Source organism: Oryctolagus cuniculus, chromosome X (assembly GCF_051225735.1).
Source record: "Oryctolagus cuniculus isolate XC-2025 breed Fujian yellow rabbit chromosome X, ASM5122573v1, whole genome shotgun sequence".
Taxonomy (NCBI): Eukaryota; Metazoa; Chordata; class Mammalia; order Lagomorpha; family Leporidae; genus Oryctolagus; species Oryctolagus cuniculus.
In genome coordinates, this window is record NC_142888.1 from 31,799,679 (window position 1) to 31,820,051 (window position 20,373).

At 43.0% G+C, this 20,373-nt stretch overlaps 1 protein-coding gene across 2 annotated transcripts in view; it reads right to left on the reverse strand.

Moving 5' to 3' along the window:
* SLC9A7 (solute carrier family 9 member A7) overlaps positions 1–20,373 on the reverse strand; it is a 174,351-nt gene that overhangs the window by 68,032 nt on the left and 85,946 nt on the right. For both annotated transcript variants that reach the window (XM_008272522.5, XM_008272523.5), the window contains exons 4-5: positions 13,525–13,601; positions 11,349–11,461 (exon numbers count right to left, since the gene is read on the reverse strand). In XM_008272522.5, the coding sequence (XP_008270744.2) occupies positions 11,349–11,461; positions 13,525–13,601 (190 nt within the window). The remainder of the gene's footprint in view (positions 1–11,348; positions 11,462–13,524; positions 13,602–20,373) is intronic.

A 20,373-nucleotide genomic window follows, 5' to 3' on the forward strand; every position in this document is an offset into this window, starting at 1 on the left:
GAATCGGAGAACTCAGAGGGCTTCCATAGCCTTGGAAACTCATGACTGGAGCATAGGGAGATTACTGATGCCATAGACAGGAGTGTCAATTGGTAAAGTCAACAACAGGAGTCACTGTGCACTTACTCCTCATGTAGGATCTCTGTCCTTAATGTGCTGTACATTGAGATTTAATGCTATAACGAGTACTCAAACAATATATTTCACTTTGTGTTTCTATGGGGGTGCAAACTGTTGAAATCTTTACTTAATGCATACTAAACTGATCCTCTGTAAAAAAAAAAAAAAAGAAATTATCAACTCCCAACTTGACTCTCACTGGGATTAAACATGACAATAGGTCTGATCTGATTTCATCATCATTTAAAAAAAATCATCTATTATTTTTCACTTTATGTTTCTGTGTGGGAGCAAACTGTTGAAATCCTTACTTAATGTATACTAAGCTGATCTTCTGTATATTAAGATAATTGAAAATGAATCTTGATGTGAATGGAAGGGGAGAGGGAGTGGGAAAGGGGAGGGTTGTGGGTGGGAGGGATGGTATTGGGGGGAAGCCATTGTAATCCATAAATCGTACTTTGGAAATTTATATTCATTAAATAAAAGTTAAAAAAAAATAACCCATAGGTAACTTACTTACCCATATTAATAAAGGATATCAGGGAGGGCACTGTAGTTCAGTGGGTTAAGTCGGCTTGGGATGCCTGCATCCCATACTGGAGAGCCTGGTTCAAGTCCTGGCTTTCCATCCAGCTTCCTGACAATGTGCCTGGGAGGCAGCAGGTAATGGCTTAAGTATCTGAGTTTCTGCCACCCATGTGGTGGACCTAGATAAAGTTCTGGGCTCCTGGCTTTGGCCTGGCCCAGCTCTAGCTGTTGGTACCATTTAGGGAGTGAACCAGCAGATGGAAGATCTCTCTCTTTTTCTCTGTCACTCTGCCTTTCAAATAAACCAATCTTTAAAAAACTAAGACAGCATGCATAATTCATAAGAGTAACAATGAACACAGAACTGGTCTGAATTTTTTATTCGTTTTATTCTGCTTGCCCTTCACCTTAAAATGAGGTCAGAAACTCTGCTTTGTCCCTCCTAACCAAGCCTGTGTGTGGCCACAATGAGGAAAGTGGGTGCTGATAACCCCAAGAGGATGGAGTGGCAATGAAAGACTGGGTAAAGTGACTTCTCAGGGAAGGGATTCAACAGATTGTCCCCCTCCCGAGCTATAGCAAGACGGCTGAAATCAGACAGACAGCAGAGTCACAATAGCTGTGTCCTGCTGGACATGAACTAAGAAATTGCAATGAAGTGCCTGAAGACCACAGATGGAGATACAGGTTGAGATCCCTGATTTAAAAAGGTAAAATACTTGGGGCTGGCGCTGTGGCACAGAGGGTTAATGCCCTGGCCTGAAGCACTGGCATCCCTTATGGGCGCCAGTTCGAGGCCCAGCTGTTCCACTTCCGATACAGCTCTCTGCTATGGCCTGAGAAAGCAGTAGAAGATGGCCCAAGTGCTTGGGTCCCTGCACCCACGTGGGAGACCTGGAAGAAGCTCCTGGATCCTGGCTTCGGATTGGTGCAGCGCCAGCTGTAGCAGCCATTTGGGGAGTGAACCAACGGAAGGAAGACCTTTTTCTCTGTCTCTCTCTCTCTCTCACTGTCTAACTCTATCTGTCAAATAAATTTTTAAAAATGATAAAGAAAAAAAGGAAAAGGTAAAATACTCTGAAATCGGAAACGTTCTGGGCACCAATGGGACATCCAAAAAGATTCAGATTTGGGGACATTTCAGATTTGGACTTTCAGATTAGGGATGCCCAATTGGTAACATCTTTGCAATTGTTCCAAATTAAAAAAAAAAAAACCTCCAAAATCGGAAACACTTCTGGTATCAAGCATTTCAGATAAGAGACACGCTACCTATATTTAAAACTCAGTGGGAAAAGTCAGCAAACAGCAGATATAGGAAGAAGATGAAATTAAGCACCTGAAATTTGCTCACTCAACTAATTGTTCTTAAATACTGCATCTGTTTACCAAAGAGCACTTAGCACTTGCAAACATGCAGGACAAAGTAAAAGTACCATCATGTAGCAAACAGACTTAAAGAATGGTGGGAACAGGTAACTGAAGGAGTCTGGGACAAAAGACTAGGCAGGTGGCAGATTGGCATTGAGTCTCAAAGGATGAGCAAAAGATCAACGAACCTAAGTGATGTAACTACAGAATTAGTCTTGAACAACAGAGATGCTAGATTTTGACACCTTTGAGTAAGGCTGATTAACTCAATGGGTGTAAAAGTGTTAGGATTAAAATTAGGGGAAGCCCCATAATGGTTTGCAGAAAGAAACAGCACCTGTTTTCTCTGATAGCTGCCCAGCAACTCACTATGTGGTAGAAATAGAAACTTACATTTTCTTTCTTTCATTGTGGATCCATTCAAAGCTACAGTCCACAAAGGTGGCACATGGCACCCATGACATAACCACAGAACAGGGAGGGCTCCCAGCCACAGAACAGCCTACACCAACCCACACATATGGTGTCACCTTCAACAGGAAGACCCAAGACTAGTATCTCAAGCCAAGTACAGTATATCAGGGACGAGGCCCTCTTATTCTTTCACTTCAGGCAATACCTCTCCATATCCCAACACTACACTTTTCTGATCTGTGGCCCTCCTCTAACTCTGCACTGAATTTTCTTTTTTATCTCTTTTATGACTCAAGTTTTCAAACAATGGATTTTTAGGAAGCTAGTAAACCACTTTTAATTTCCAAAAACATTCGACATCTTAGAAAGATTTCCATTTAAAAAGCAGTTAAACTTAATGTCCTGATGTTTAATAAGTTTAAACTTTCAATTTTCTAAAACTTTCATTTATCTATAACCCTTACTGTGCCCATCTTCACAGGCTAAATAAAAGTGGTGAGACATGGTAATGCCTTCTGTTATTTTCTAACCATAGCATTGACACATTAAAGGCAAGTAAACAATTATAAAGATAATCTGGAAAAGTAAGCCTTTCTATCTAATTAAGTGAAGCAACACTAATAGCTCAGAAGACAATCACAACAATCTTTATGTTACACTAACCTCCCTTTGCTTGAAGTCCTAGCAAGAAGTTATACACGGACATCACTAGCAATGTATTTTCAGACGAAATACCTTTCTTAGACTTGTGAAGAATTTATTTCCCAATAGACACACTTCTGGAGGTAGTCACAGATGGTGCAATATTAAAATAATAAAGCTACCCTTCACAGTGCCCTTTGGAAGCATGCTTGGGTTAAGTGATGACCTGTTATTGCATTCTTAAAAATCAGGAGAACAGCAGAGAAATCTCTGCCTGAGTCACAGGTGGATAGAGAGCAACACAGCAGATGCTAGACTCAGTGCTGCCCATGTGTGATTTCATTTAATCATCCCAGGCAGGAGCCCTGGAAACAGGAAGCATTATTTCTGCTTTTATGACTGAGGAACCGAATGGGAGAGGACAAAGTGGGTCCTGAGCAGCAACTGGCAGGGCCACTCACCCCGAGGCCTGTGTTTTCACATCCTACCTTCTTTTCACAAACCAGGGTGCCTCAATCAGCCACATTTTCAATATTAATTCACTTAGGGTGTTTGTAAGAAAATGCAGGGTGTAAGAGAGGTCAGTGTGCTTTGGAATACTGGGATTCTTCAGAACCACGACAACTGTTTAGAGCTATGCTGTCCAGTGTGGTAGCCACTAGTCACACGTGGTTATTTAAATTGCAATATGGAGCTGGCATTTAGCCCTCGTGGTCAAACTTCCTTATCCCATATCAGAGTACCTGGGTTTGACTTCTGGCTCCAGCTCTTAATCCCAGCTCCCCACCAATGAAGACCCTGGGAGGCAGTGGTGATGGCTCAAGCAACTGGGGTCCTGCTGTCCAAGTGGGAGACCTGGATCGAATTCCTGAGCTCCTGACTTCAGCCATGCCCAGTCTCAGCTGTTGCAGGCATTTGGATAGGGAACCAGTGGATAGGGGAGTGCTCAATGCTCTCACTTCTGTATACACTCTTTCTCTCCCTCTTTACCAATCCCCTCAAATAAAAACAATTTTAAATTTAAATTTAACATAAAGTAAAATTTAAAATTCAGTTCTTCAATTGTACTACCTGACTTTTCAAATGCTCAATAATGACATGTGGCTACTGGTTATGATAATGGACTGTGTAGATTACAGAACATACCTGCCTTCACAGAAATATCTCTGGGGTAACATTGATCTAGAGGGCCCCCAGAAGACATGGTCAAGGAAGAATTTTAGTATCTATAAAGTTATTACTGTCCAGAATGTTAATGGGCATTGTCTGCATTAAGATTTTTCTATACCCACTTTTAGGACAGGGCCAGCATTTCTCCATATTCTTTCCTTAAGATATATGATGAACATTAATGGTCTGAATTCTTCAGTTAAAAGACACCGTTTAGCTGACTGGCTCACAGAACACAACCCAACTATTTGTTGCCTACAAGAAACACATCTCTCTAACAAAGAGGCATGCAGACTGAAAGTGAAAGGTTGGAAAAAGATATTCCATGCCAACAGAAACCAAAAAAAAGCAGGTGTAGCCATATTAATATCAGACAAAATAAACTTTAATACAAAAACTGTTAAGAGAGACAAAGAGGGACACTATATAATGATTAAGGGTTCAATTCAACAGGAAGATGTAACTATTATAAATGTATATGCACCTAATTACAGGGCACCGGTCTATTTAAAAGATATGTTAAGGGACTTAAAGGGAGATTTAGATTCCAATACAATAGTACTGGGGGACTTCAATACTCCACTCTCAGAAATAGACAGATCATCCGGACAGAAGATCAACAAGGAAACAGCAGATTTAATTGACACTATTGCCCAAATGGATCTAACAGATATCTACAGAACTTTCAACCCTACATCTACAGACTTCACATTCTTCTCAGCAGCGCATGGAACCTTCTCTAGGATTGATCACATACTAGGACATAAAGCAAATCTCAGCAAATTTAAAAGAATTAGAATCATACCATGCAGCTTCTCAGACCACAGCGGGATGAAGCTGGAAATTAGCAACTCAGGAAACCCCAGAAAGTATGCAAACACATGGAGACTGAACAACATGCTCCTGAATGAACACTGGGTCATTCAAGAAATCAAAAGAGAAATCAAAAACTTTCTGGAAGTAAATGAAGACAACAACACAACATATCAAAACTTATGGGATACAGCAAAAGCAGTATTGAGAGGCAAATTTATAGCAATAGGTGCCTATATCAAGAAATTGGAAAGGTACCAAATAAATGAGCTTTCAGCGCACCTCAAGGACCTAGAAAAACTGCAGCAAACCAAACCCAAATCTAGTAGGAGAAGAGAAATAATTAAAACCAGAGAAGAAATTAACAGGATTGAATCCAAAAAAACATTACAAAAAATCAGCCAAGCGAGAAGCTGGTTTTTTGAAAAAATAAACAAAATTGACACCCCATTGGCCCAACTAACTAAAAAAAGAAGAGAAAAGACCCAAATCAATAAAATCAGAGATGAAAAAGGAAACGTAACAACAGACACCACAGAAATAAAAAGAATCATCAGAAATTACTACAAGGACCTGTATGCCAGCAAACAGGAAAACCTATCAGAAATGGATAGATTCCTGGACACATGCAATCTACCAAAATTGAACCATGAAGACATCGAAAACCTAAATAGACCCATAACTGAAACAGAAATTGAAACAGTAATAAAGGCCCTCCCAACAAAGAAAAGCCCAGGACCAGATGGATTCACTGCTGAATTCTACCAGACATTTAAAGAAGAACTAATCCCATTTCTTCTCAAACTATTCAGAACAATCGAAGAAGAGGGAATCCTCCCAAATTCTTTCTATGAAGCCAGCATCACCTTAATCCCTAAGCCAGAGAAAGATGCAGCACTGAAAGAAAATTACAGACCAATATCCCTGATGAACATAGATGCAAAAATCCTCAATAAAATTCTGGCCAACAGAATACAACAACACATCAGGAAAATCATCCACCCAGACCAAGTGGGATTCATCCCTGGTATGCAGGGATGGTTCAACATTCGCAAATCAATCAATGTGATTCACCACATTAACAGACTGCAGAAGAAAAACCATATGATTATCTCAATTGATGCAGAGAAAGCATTTGATAAAATTCAACACCCTTTCATGATGAAAACTCTAAGCAAATTGGGTATAGAAGGAACATTCCTCAATATAATCAAAGCAATTTATAAAAAACCCACAGCCAGCATCCTATTGAATGGGGAAAAGTTGGAAGCATTTCCACTGAAATCTGGCACCAGGCAGGGATGCCCACTCTCACCACTGCTATTTAACATAGTTCTGGAAGTTTTAGCCAGAGCCATCAGACAAGAAAAAGAAATCAAAGGAATACAAATTGAGAAGGAAGAAGTCAAACTATCCCTCTTTGCAGACGATATGATTCTGTACTTAGAGGATCCAAAGAACTCTACTAAGAGACTATTGGAACTCATAGAGGAGTTTGGCAAAGTGGCAGGATATAAAATCAATGCACAAAAATCAACAGCCTTGTATACACAAGTAATGCCATGACTGAGAAAGAACTGCTAAGATCAATCCCATTCACAATAGCTACAAAAACAATCAAATACCTTGGAATAAACTTAACCAAGGACGTTAAAGATCTCTACGATGAAAATTACAAAACCTTAAAGAAAGAAATAGAAGAGGATACCAAAAAATGGAAAAATCTTCCATGCTCATGGATTGGAAGAATCAACATCATCAAAATGTCCATTCTCCCAAAAGCAATTTATAGATTCAATGCAATCCCAATCAAGATACCAAAGACATTCTTCGCAGATCTAGAAAAAATGATGCTGAAATTCATATGGAGGCACAAGAGACCTCGAATAGCTAAAGCAATCTTGTACAACAAAAACAAAGCCGGAGGCATCACAATACCAGACTTCAGGACATACTACAGGGCAGTTGTAATCAAAACAGCATGGTACTGGTACAGAAACAGATGGATAGACCAATGGAACAGAATTGAAACACCAGAAATCAACCCAAACATCTACAGCCAACTTATATTTGATCAAGGATCTAAAACTAATTCCTGGAGCAAGGACAGTCTATTCAATAAATGGTGCTGGGAAAACTGGATTTCCACGTGCAGAAGCATGAAGCAAGACCCCTACCTTACACCTTACACAAAAATCCACTCAACGTGGATTAAAGACCTAAATCTACGTCCTGACACCATTAAGTTATTAGAGAACATTGGAGAAACCCTTCAAGATATTGGCACAGGCAAAGAATTTCTGGAAAAGACCCGGGAGGCACAGACAGTCAAAGCCAAAATCAACTATTGGGATTGCATCAAATTGAGAAGTTTCTTTACTGCAAAAGAAACAGTCAGGAGAGTGAAGAGACAACCGACAGAATGGGAAAAAATATTTGCAAACTATGCAACAGATAAAGGGTTAATAACCAGAATCTACAAAGAGATCAAGAAACTCCACAAAAACAAAACCAACAACCCACTTAAGAGATGGGCCAAGGACTTCAATAGACATTTTTCAAAAGAGGAAATCCAAATGGCCAACAGGCACATGAAAAAATGTTCAAGGTCACTAGCAATCAGGGAAATGCAAATCAAAAGCACAATGAGGTTTCACCTCACCCCGGTTAGAATGGCTCACATACAGAAATCTACCAACAACAGATGCTGGCGAGGATGTGGGGAAAAAGGGACACTAACCCACTGTTGGTGGGAATGCAAACTGGTTAAGCCACTATGGAAATCAGTCTGGAGATTCCTCAGAAACCTGAATATAACCCTACCGTTCGACCCAGCCATCCCACTCCTTGGAATTTACCCAAAGGAGTTTAAATTGATAAAGAAAAAAGAGGTCTGCACCCTAATGTTTACTGCAGCACAATTCACAATAGCCAAGACCTGGAACCAACCTAAATGCCCATCAATGGTAGACTGGATAAAGAAATTATGGGATATGTATTCTTTAGAATACTATACCGCAGTAAGAAACAACGAAATCCAGTCATTTGCAACAAAATGGAGGAATCTGGAACACATCATGCTGAGTGAAGTAAGCCAGTCCCAAAGGGACAAATACCATATGTTCTCCCTGATCGGTGACAACTGACTGAACACCAAAAAGGAAACCTCCTGAAGTGAAATGGACACTATGAGAAATGGTGACTTGATCAGCATAGCCCTGACTGCTAATGGACAACTTAATACATTATCCCTCATAGTATTTTTTTTTTTGTCTGTTCTACTTAATATGACTGGTTTAATTCTGTAATTATCACACAGTTATTCTTAAGTGTTGAAAATTAACTGAAATGTGATCCCTGTTAAACATAAAAGTGGGAATAAGAGAGGGAAGAGATGTATAATTTGGGGCATGCTCGGGCTGACTTGCCCCAATTGGTAGAGTTGGAAACATACCAGGGGATTCCAATTCAATCCCATCAAGGTGGCATGTGCCAATGCCATCTCACTATTCCAAGTGATCAATTTCAGTTCACAATTGATCATAATGAAAGGACTAAGAGTCAAAGGGAGCACATAAACAAGTCTAGTATCTGCTAACACTAACCGATAGAATAAATAAAGGGGAGAGTGATCCAACATGGGAAGTGAGATACTCAGCAGACTCATAGAATGGCAGATGTCCTAAATAGCACTCTGGCCTCAGAATCAGCCCTAAAGGCACTCGGATCTGGCTGAAAAGCCCATGAGAGTATTTCAGGCATGGAAAGCCAAGACACTCTGGCAAAAAGATCTCTGTGAGTGAGATCCCAGTGGAAAGAACAGGTCTTCAAAGAGGGAGGTGCCTTTCTCTGAAGGGAGGAGAGAACCTCCACTTTGACTATGACCTTGTCTAAACAAGATAAGAATCGGAGAACTCAGAGGGCTTCCATAGCCTTGGAAACTCATGACTGGTGCATAGGGAGATTACTGATGCCATAAACAGGAGTGTCAATTTGTAAAGTCAACAACAGGAGTCACTGTGCACTTACTCCTCATGTAGGATCTCTGTCCTTAATGTGCTGTACACTGAGGCTTAATGCTATAACGAGTACTCAAACAGTATATTTCACTTTGTGTTTCTATGGGGGTGCAAACTGTTGAAATCTTTACTTAATGTACACTAAACTGATCTTCTGTTAAAAAAAAAAAAAAGAAAAGAAACTATCAATTCCCAACTTGACTCTCACTGGGATTAAACATGACAATAGGTCTGATCTGATTTCATCATCATTTAAAAAAAATCATCTATTATTTTTCACTTTATGTTTCTGTGTGGGAACAAACTGTTGAAATCCTTACTTAAGGTATACTAAGCTGATCTTCTGTATACTAAGATAATCGAAAATGAATCTTGATGTGAATGGAAGGGGAGAGGGAGTGGGAAAGGGGAGGGTGGTGGGTGGGAGGGACGGTATGGGGGGGAAAGCCATTGTAACCCATGAGACATACTTTGGAAATTTATATTCATTAAATAAAAGATAAAAAAAAAAAGATATATGATGATCTTGTCCTGGCATCCATGGGGCATTGGTTCCAGGATCCCCCCAAGGATATTAAAATCTGCAGATGCTCAAGTCGCTTATATGAGATAGCATAGCATTCACACAGAAGCTACACACATCTTCCCCTATACTTTATATCATGTCTAGATTACTTATAATACCTAATACAATGTAAATGCTATATATACAGTAATTATTTTTCAAAGATTTTATTTGAAAGGCAGAGAAAGTGAGTGTGTATGTGTGTATGTGAGAGAGAGAGGGAGAGAGGAAGAGAGGGAGAGAATATTCCATCTACTGGTTCACTCCCCAAATGGTTACAACAGCCAGAGCTGGGCCAGGATGAAGCCAGGAGCCTGGAGCTCCATCCAGATCTCCCATGTGACTGGCAGGGACCCGAGCACTTGGGTCACCTTCTACTGCCTGCCCAGGCACATTTGCAGGGAGCTGGATCCGAAGCAAAGCATCCGGGACCAAATATTCTGATATGGGATGTTGGCATCACAAGAAGCAGCCTAACCCACTGTACCACAACGCTGGCCCTGTACACAGTTAATATACTGTGTTGTTTAGGGAATAATATCAAGGGGAGAAATAGTCTGTACATGCTCAGTACAAATACGAATGTTTTTCCCAATATTTCCAATCTGCAGTTGGTTGAACCCAAGGAAGCAAAAGCTGCAGACATGAAGGGCTGGCCATACCCTCAATTGTTGGCACTGGAGAAAAGAATAGCTGTATCTGCTTTATGCAAACAGATTTCATTGTAAGTTCCAACACAGAGGAGAGCTTTTTGTTTTTGAGCTGTGAGGAAGGTGTGGCACGTAATAATTCCACTTTTAAGAACTGGTTCAACTAACACTTGAAAAAACAAGGTAAGAGATTTATGACTAAGAAACCACATCACAGTGTGCAATCATGCAAGAACGCAGCACAAAAGGTGATTACAAATTAAATTACACTCACTATAGGTACCCATGTGTTTCCACTAAGAAAAGGTATTATTTAAACTAAATTATATGTTTCCTAAAAGAGGGCAAAAGCACAACACTGAAAAAGAAAACAGTCTAATTGTAAAAATTATGACCGAATTAGTCATTTAAAATAAAAGGCAAAAGGAAATACCAGTGTAAACAACCCAAGGGCCTAGTGACAGATGAATGAATAAACAAAATGTAGTATAGACATACAATGGATTATTCTTCAGCCTGAAAAAGAAAGAAATTATGACATATGCTATAACACAAATGAAGTTTGAGAATGTCAAGCTAAATATGAAATAAGCCAGATACCCAAGGACAAATACCATGATTCTGCTTATTCAAGTGATCTTAGAGTAAGCAAGTTCATAGAAACAGAAAGTACAACGGTGGTTTCCAGGGGCTGAGAATAGGAAGGGGTTGTGTTCAATGAGTAGAGTTTCAATTTTGAAGATGAAAAACATTTGGAGCTTGGTTGCACAGCACTGTGAACAGACTTAACACTAATGAGTTATACATGCAGAAATGGCAAATTTTATGTTGTGCATTCTACCACCACCACCACCACAACAACAATAAAAGGGAAATGTATACCATTCTCAGAATGGCTGTCTACATTTATTCAACTCTCCTACCAGTCACTTCCTCTACCATTCCATGTTAATACTACAGTCTCCCTATTGCAACCAAAGTTAATGATTGCCCCAAATTCTCCAAGATCTCAGTAACAGAAAATCATAATGATTAAACCAAATATGGACATACCCGGGTCAGTAGCAGAGATAATTGCTCCAAAAAAGAGACAATCCGTGTAGTAAAATTTGTCTGAGAGCTGTCCCACAATCTTCATGAGCTTCACCACACCATACATGAGATTTCTATAAGAAGGCAAGGTAAACCTGTCAGGTGAAGATAACTCAAGCAGCCTAGCACACTGTACTTGGAAGGGAGATCTATGAAACCACCAGGCAGCTGCTATGGATGCACACTTCCCAGGAACACAGGCAAACAGGACCTCAGTACCAAGTAATGGTCTGTGGTTAAGGTCATCTTGTTGAAGCCCCTGAACTTTTTATTTTTAAAAGGCATGTTCACTAACAACGACAGCAGCAATGAAGTAAGGTGTTTAATTAGCAACAAGAAAAGGCATCTTAAGCAAGTGGGTCAGGGAGAAATCCATACAATGTGTAATCAATTGCTGCAAAACTCCAAGGTTCTAAAACAGTATATTTAAAGTCATGGAAATGACTGGACTGGAAGCTGCAGAGGAAAAAAAAATGGGCTTATCACACAGATCCCAGTGATTGACCTATTACTGCCTCCTCTGTCAAAGATTATCTCAAAGAGGAAAGAGGCCAATCTCTCTAAACACAGGCATCTGGCCTCTCACTCTTCGCACGAGCCAGGTAGGCCCGCAGCACCCCTTCTTATGCTGTGCAGGATATGACGTGATCTAAGAAGGATCGAAGTTACATCGAAGTTACATCTTCAGCTTGGCTGGAGCACATTTCCTACAGCTTACACAGTGGGAGGAGTGGGGAGTATTAAAAGGCCTGGTGCACATATTACAAAAGTGTGGGGGCTGGCACTGCGGCATAGCAGGTAAAGCTGATGCCCACAGAGCCAACATCCCATATGGGCACCAGTTTGAGTTCTGGCTACTACACTTGCAATCCAGCTCCCTGCTAATGTGCCTGGGAGAGCAGCAGAGGACAGCCCAAGTGCTTGAGTCCCTGTACCCACATGGGAGACCCAGAAAAAGCTCCTGGCTCCAGGCTCCTGGCTTAGGCCTGGCCCAGCCCTGGCCATTGCAGCCATTTGGGGAGTGAACCAGTGAGTGGAAGATCCTCTCTCTCTCTCTCTGCTTCTGCCTCTTTATAACTCTGCCTTTCAAATAAATAAATCTTTTTTTTTTAAAAAAGTGTGGTACATATGTGCATGTATGCCTGTGGTAGCAGCAGCTGTAGGGGTTAGGGGAGTGAAAACAGTCAGGGAACTGACTCATTGTAGCCTACAGCCAACCCTCTTAATAATGAGACTCTCTGTGGTGAGGACTGTGTCACTGCCTACCAATTTTTGAGGAGTACCAGTCAGATATTTTGTATAATGCCCTACAGTTCAGCTTTGCCTAATTTTTATCTCATGGGTCCATTGAGGTAATATGTTTTTGGGTGGAAGACAAGAGCAGTCAAGTATCCTTATCATACATCAAGGGTACACACTGTCATCACGGCTTATCACTGCTAATGTTAACCTTGATGTAGCTTAGCCCTTCCCACCCTGCTTTGCATATGGGCTGCACACAGTGACTTCTGAAGAGTAAAGTATGGAAAGGAAGAAAACAGTGGCTTTACACGTTTTTTTCTTGTGTCCCTCTGACATGACCCACATCCTTCTGTTTGTCTTCTGTGTACTTCCTTACTTTCGGGCACTAAGAGATGAGGGAGAGGGACAGGGACAGGGGCGGGGATAGGGAGAGATATTGAGATCTTCCATCTGTCAGTTCACTCCCCAATGTCCACAATGTTTGGCCTGGGCTGGACCTGGCCAAAGCCAGGAGCCAAGAGCTCAATCCAGGTCTCCCAGTTGGGTGGCAGATATCTAACTGCTTGAGCCAACACCTGCTGCCTCCAACAATGCACATTAGCAAGAAGCTGGAACTAGAAGCAGAACCCAGACTCCAACCCAGGCACCCTGACATGGAATGCAGGCATCCCAAGTAGTGTCTTAGTTAGCTACTACACCAAATGCCTGTTCCTAATGAACCTAAATTTTAATTTAACTATGCACATGCAACTAATAGCTATCATACTGGACAGTGTAACTGTCCATTCTAACTACCATCATGAAAAACATCAAAAATACTGACTCTGTGCATCCATGTGGATCTCATCCCTTTGGAAAGGATGCTGATTTGCTCATGTGACAAAGGTTCACTCACCCAATAATGAAGCAGGAAACAGCAGTCCCCAAGAAGGCATAGGCCAGAATAGACCCAAGATTTCTGAAAAAGTGCCTCTGAATAAAACAAAAGAACAGGAATTACATTGTGATTGTCTGACAGTGAATGCGAGAAACATATTAACATTCTCTGAAAAGTGAAACTACTTACTTCCTCCATTACATCAAGAGAGAACTGAAATCACTCCTGAATAAGGCCACTTAGCCTAAAACGTCATGGTTTTAAAATATCCTCTGCACTTCCAATCACTGAGAAAATAAGCAAGGTATGACTAAGTTTTCAATAAAAACTACTCAGGCTGATTATATAAAATTACAGCAAGTGCGTGCGTGCGCATGTGTGTGTGTGTGTGTGTACACACGCATGCATGCACACAATGTGTACTAGGAGATGTAAATAGGCCAATCATTTTCTTTTTGATGCAAGGAAACAGGTTTATTCAAGTGGCCACCCAGGGGAAGGCAGTCACTTTAGTCCCAAATATGCTGTTCCCAATTTACAAAGTAGTAAGAGAATTTTTAAAGGAAAAGGGGGAGTTTGTCAAGCAGGTTTCCAGCATCAGTGCTCACTTCACTTAAAGCTGAGGTTTAGACCAATCATTTTTTAAAGGATCTGGTTTTTATTTATTTGAAAGGCGCAGCTACAGAGAGGAGAGAAGGAGGATGGAGGGGGGAGAGGGAGAGAAGGAAAGAGGGAAAGAGGGAGAGAGGGAGAGAGGGAGGGAGAGAGAGGGAGACAGGGAGACAGGGAGAGAATGAAAAATTCTTCCATCCACTGGCTTGCTCCCCAAATGGCCACAATGTCCAGGGCTGGGCCAGGCTGAAGCCAGGAGCCAGGAGCTTCATCTGGGTCTCCCACGTGGGTGCAGGGGCCCAAGCACTTGGGCCATATTCTGCTGCTTTCCCAGGTGCATTAGCAGGTAGCTGGATCGGAAGTCTAGAACAGGTGCTCATATGGGATGCAGGCATCACAGACAGAGTAGCTGTACCTGCTACACCATAACGCTGGCCTCAACCAATCATTTTAATTTATTTAATCCAAGTATGCTACTTCATGATTCAGCTAGTCACTTCCAGTTCTTTTTTTTTTCTTTTTTCTTTTTTTTTTTTTTTTTGACAGGCAGAGTGGACAGTGAGAGAGAGAGAGAGAGAGAGAAAGGTCTTCCTTTTCCGTTGTTGGTTCACCCTCCAATGGCCACTGTGGCCAGCGCACTATGGCTGGCGCACTGCGCTGATCCGATGGCAGGAACCAGGTGCTTCTCCTGGTCTCCCATGCAAGTGCAGGGCCCAAGGATTTGGGCCATCCTCCACTGCACTCCCTGGCCACAGGCAGAGAGCTGGCCTGGAAGAGGAGCAACCGGGACAGAATCCGGCGCCCCAACCGGGACTAGAACCCAGGGTGCTGGTGCCGCAGGCAGAGGATTAGCCTATTGAGCCACAGCGCCAGCCCACTTCCAGTTCTGATGGTACCTTAGAAGATCATTTTAGATTTACAATGGAAACAAATCAAGTATGAAAATTGCTATCTAAGATGCTTTCTGCTTAATTCGGCTTCAGAAAACACAGTCCTAAATACCTGTTCTCAGGCCCTGAAGCATCTCCTTATATTCATCTGGATTCATCCTTGGAGCCTGGGCAAGAGGGACCATAGAGCTGGATGTGGAGAAATGAGTAGCAGGTAGTTCCTTCCATTCAAGGTAGACAAGTTTATATAGGACAAAACTCACACCAATATAAGATCTAGCAATAGCTCAGAAAGAGGCAAAAAAAAAAAAAAATCCTGCAATCCTCTTACTGCTTCTGCACACTCATTGGTTACCTTAAAATACACACACTGGCCAGCGCCGCAGCTCACTAGGCTAATCCTCCGCCTTGCAGCGCCGGCACACCGGGTTCTAGTCCTGGTCAGGGCGCCGGATTCTGTCCCGGTTGCCCCTCTTCCAGGCCAGCTCTCTGCTGTGGCCCGGGAGTGCAGTGGAGGATGGCCCAAGTGCTTGGGCCCTGCACCCCATGGGAGACCAGGAGAAGCACCTGGCTCCTGCCATCGGATCAGCACGGTGCGCCGGCCACAGCGCGCCGGCCGCGCCGGCCATTGGAGGGTGAACCAACGGCAAAGGAAGACTTTTCTCTCTGTCTCTCTCTCTCTCACTGTCCACTCTGCCTGTCAAAATAAATAAATAAATAAAATAAAATAAAATACACACACACTTACATCTTACAAGTTATTAGGCCTGTGGTATATTCTGAGGGGAAAACAGACAAAAATCCTTCAAACACCGTCGTCAAACATGGGTAAGGAATACTGTAGCTAAAAATTAAAAAAAAAGGTGGCAGAGCTCCAGCATGCCAACTGCCAACCAGGAAAGACAGGAAGCACCCAGCCTGCACCAGGCAATCACCAGAAGAATGACCAAAAAATGGCTGCAGGTGTCCTCTGGCCTGCATGGAAGACACTGGGTCTGAGGCCTGGGCCTCAGCCTTCCCCAGTGCTTGCCCCGAGTGAGGCCCTGAGGTGTCAAGGGATGCCTACTGCCCCTAAGCCAGCTGTGCAGAAGAGATTCCTTCAAGGGATTGCCATGCTGGCAGTCACCAAATGAGGGCGCTGTCTGTATGTATCATGGACACATTATGTTTGCCTCCTGAATCACTGTCCGTCTCTTTTTAATCTAATACATTTTTTTTTTTTTGGACAGGCAGAGTGGACAGTGAGAGAGAGAGACAGAAAGGTCTTCCTTTTGCCGTTGGTTCACCCTCAAATGGCCGCTGCGGCCGGCACACTGCAGCCAGCTCACCGCGCCAATCTGAAGGCAGGAGCCAGGTGGTGCTCCTGGTCTCCCATGGGGGGCAGGACCCAAGCACTTGGGCCATCCTCCACTGCACTCCTGGGCCACAGCAGAGAGCTGGCCTGGAAGAGGGGCAACCGGGACAGAATCCGGCGCCCCGGCCGGGACTAGAACCCGGTGTGCCGGCGCCGCAAGGCGGAGGATTAGCCTATTGAGCCACGGCGCCGGCCTTAATCTAATACATTTATACACCAATTCTTTTTCAAAAATCAGACTTGAAAAAAGCCAACAATTGTGAACCCACCGAAAGCTCCACCACAAACTGAGGTCAGGGAGTGCTAGTTCACGGCATGAGACCAATGACAAGCATGTGAAATATCCAGAAATAAATTTCCCTCCCAGATGTGCCCTGCTGCTCAGCTCTCTTTGGGAGTGATAATCCCCTGGTGAGTTTGAATATGCATCAGATAGATTCATGTTCATGGCATTAGCCGAAGTAAAAAATCAGGAATATAATCTGCCACCAAAATCACATTCATAATATATTCTAAAATCACACACACAGACACACACACAATTACTCATCCTGAATTCACATCTGCTGATGTGAACTGAAATGTTCTTGAACCTTGAAGAGATCTATTCCTTATTTGTGTATCACACCTTGTACTTAAATGTATACTTACTTCATAGTTCACAAAGTACTCTCCCACATGTTAGCCCACCCAATTCTCACAACCACCCCATCAGGAAAGTGTTATCTGGACCATCTTGTATAAGAGAAACCGAAGGCTCAGAGAGACAACATGAGCTGCCTAAAGTCAGTCACATGTCCACTAAACCGCAGCCCCAGAACTAACTGCACAGCCAGTTTCCTTACCCCAGCGCACTGCACTCTCACTACATAAGCTACCCTGCTACGGAACTCCTCCATTCCCACCACTTCCCTCTGGGGAATGAAGGGCAGGAGGTACTGAGTGAAATCCTAGATCTTTAGTCCCATATGCTTAGCTGGCTACAATATAGCCACAACTGACTCAGTCCTCTCTACTTTTCTCCCTCAGAGAACAGTAAGAAGAGACAAAAGGAGATGATGCCAGGCTGTGGAAAGCCCTTCAGGGATCTACGCCTGGAGGAGTTAAGACACCTGTGTCCTACATCAGAGGGCTCAGGTTTGAGTTCCACCCCTGACTCCTGACCCCAGCTTCCTGCCAATGTAGACCCGCTGAGGAGTGCTGATGGCACAATTGGGTTCCCACCACCTACATGGGAGACTTGGATTGAGTTTCTGGTTCTGGGCTTTGGTCCCAGCCAGCCCTGGCCATTAGAGATATCCAGGGAGTAAACCAGTAGATAAGAATACTCTCTTCCCCTCTCTCTTCCTTTCTCCTCTCTCTCTCTCTCTCTCCCTCTCCCTCTCTCCATCCAAAATCTTAATTCCTAGCTATACCATTCTAAGTCTTACATTCTTACTTCTTGGTTTTGAAAATCCTATATTCTCCCCTTTACCAACAAGTTTTTTTTTTTTTTTTAACAGGCAGAGTTAGACAGTGAGAGAGAGAGACAGAGAGAAAGGTCTTCCTTCCATTGGTTCACTCCCCTAACAGCCACTATGACCGGCGCTGCGCCGATCCGAAGCCAGGAGCCAGGTGCCTGTTCCTGGTCTCCCATGCAGGTGCAAGGGCCCAAGCACTTGGGCCATCCTCCACTGCCCTCCTGGGCCACAGCAGAGAGCTAGACTGAAAGAGGAGCAACCAGGACAGAACCTGGAACCCCAACCAGGACTAGAACCCGGGGTACCGGCGCTGCAGGTGGAGGATTAGCCAAGTAAGCCATGGCGCTGGCCCCAACAAGTTTTAACATGTTGAGTGAGGGACTGAGTGAGCGAGCCCAAAATGAAGGGTTCAGGAGGTGAGTTCTTTCCTTTTCAGAGTCCTATTAGCAAGCCACGAGCATGAGTAATCGCACAAAAATCCAAGTTATAAAAAAGGCCCAAGCTGGCGCCCCGGCTCAATAGGCTAACCCTCTGCCTTGCGGCGCCGGCACACCGGGTTCTAGTCCCGGTCGGGGCGCCGGATTCTTTCCCGGTTGCCCCTCTTCCAGGCCAGCTCTCTGCTGTGGCCAGGGAGTGCAGTGGAGGATGGCCCAAGTGCTTGGGCCCTGCACCCCATGGGAGACCAGGAGAAGCACCTGGCTCCTGCCTTCCGATCAGCGCGGTGCACCAGCCACAGCGCGCAGGCTGCGGCGGCCATTTGAGGGTGAACCAACGGCAAAAGGAAGACCTTTCTCTCTGTCTCTCTCTCTGTCCACTCTGCCTGTCAAAAAAAAAAAAAAAAAAAAAAAAAAAAGGCCCAGCCATCAAAGAAGGATGTGCTTTTCTCTGAAGGGAGGAGAGAACTTCCACTTTGATTATGGCCCTGTCTAATTACTGATGGAGTTTGTGGATTCAAAAGGCTTCCATAGCCTAGGCAGCTCATGACAAGAGCCTCGGGGGATCACTGACGTCATACATAAGAGTGTCAATTGTTAAATCAACAACAGGAGTCACCGTGTACTTGCTCCCCACGTTGGACCTCTGTCCTTAATGAGCTGTACTATGAGAATTAACTAATCTTCAAACAGTACTTTATATTTTGTGTGTCTGTGTGGGTACAAACTGTTGAAATCTTTGCTTAGTATAGAGTTGATCTTCTGCATATAAAGATAAAATGATTCTTGATGAAGAATGGGATGGGAGAGAGAGTAGGAGGTGGGATGGTTTAGGAGTGGGAGGGAGGGTATGGGAGGAAGAACTGCTATATTCCAAAAGCTCTACCTATGAAATCTATGTTTATTAAACAAAAGCTTTCAAAAAAAAAAAAACCAGGTCTGCATACAGGTATTTGTGTATTAGTCAGAGTGTCTGAATATAGCTATCTACAGACCATCATTTAAGTGGAGGAAATGTTTATTAAACATTTAATTGACAACAGGCTTAATCAGAGATAGCAATCATCAGAATCAACTATTTAAGTGCCTCTGTGAATAATATTTTAAAAGGAAATAGTCTAAACTAATAGATGATAACCTGAAAGGTTAGCATTTCCAAAATCACTTAAATTGGGAACCGGCAGAGCTTGTTATTTGCTTTTCTTTGGAGAAAATAAGGCTGACAAAGGGGAGGTTATTAAAAAAAACTAAGTTGTTCATCAACCATTAGAGTGGCTTTCACAACCCACGATTTGGTTTCATTTTAAAACAGCTATGATTATACATTAAGAATAGCTATTTAAAATACTGAATTCTTCATCATCCATGGGCCCTGAAGATCCCAAGTTCTCCCTTTAAGTGAAGACTAGCATTATTTACACCCATAATAACCATCTATGTATCACATGTCAATAAATGACACACAGATTCAGATGAATTTGGCAACCTCCCAACTAAGTTAGGAAAACGAGTTTTTCTTCTTTTGTATAGAAAACTTGCTCCTAGAAGCAACAGAGTACAAAGGAACACCACTTGGCCCTGAAGTCAGAGAGGGCATACCCTTGATTCAGTAGCATACCACTGTATAACCTCACACGCACCATGAATCATTCTGAGGTTAGTTTCCTCATCAGTAAAATGCAGGACACTCCACATGTGAGTGCACAGATGTGGCAGGCTGATGTGCAGAAACACACAGCCTTCTGCTTTTCAAGCACCCATGGTGGAGAGGGGATTTATGTCCAATTCCTCTCCCCCATTCCCTGCACCCTGAAGGTGGTACAGTAAGACATCAAGGGGTCACTTGATCTCTGGAAGGGAAAACAGACTTGACCCTTACTTGTAGTCTTGACGCCCTTGGGTAAGATGGGGGATCTGTTCTGGCTCCTCTAGCCTCTACTCTGAGCAGAAGAGGTAACCTTGGCAGGTCCAGATTCCTAGGCTCTCCCCATTTCAGCCTCCTTCACTGTGACCATGACTGAGTGACAAGGGGACTCAGGGGCATCTGTCTTCAATCTATGAGGTCAGGCTGTAAGCAGCACCATTATTAAGGTTTTCGTGTGAACGGAATTTTTCAT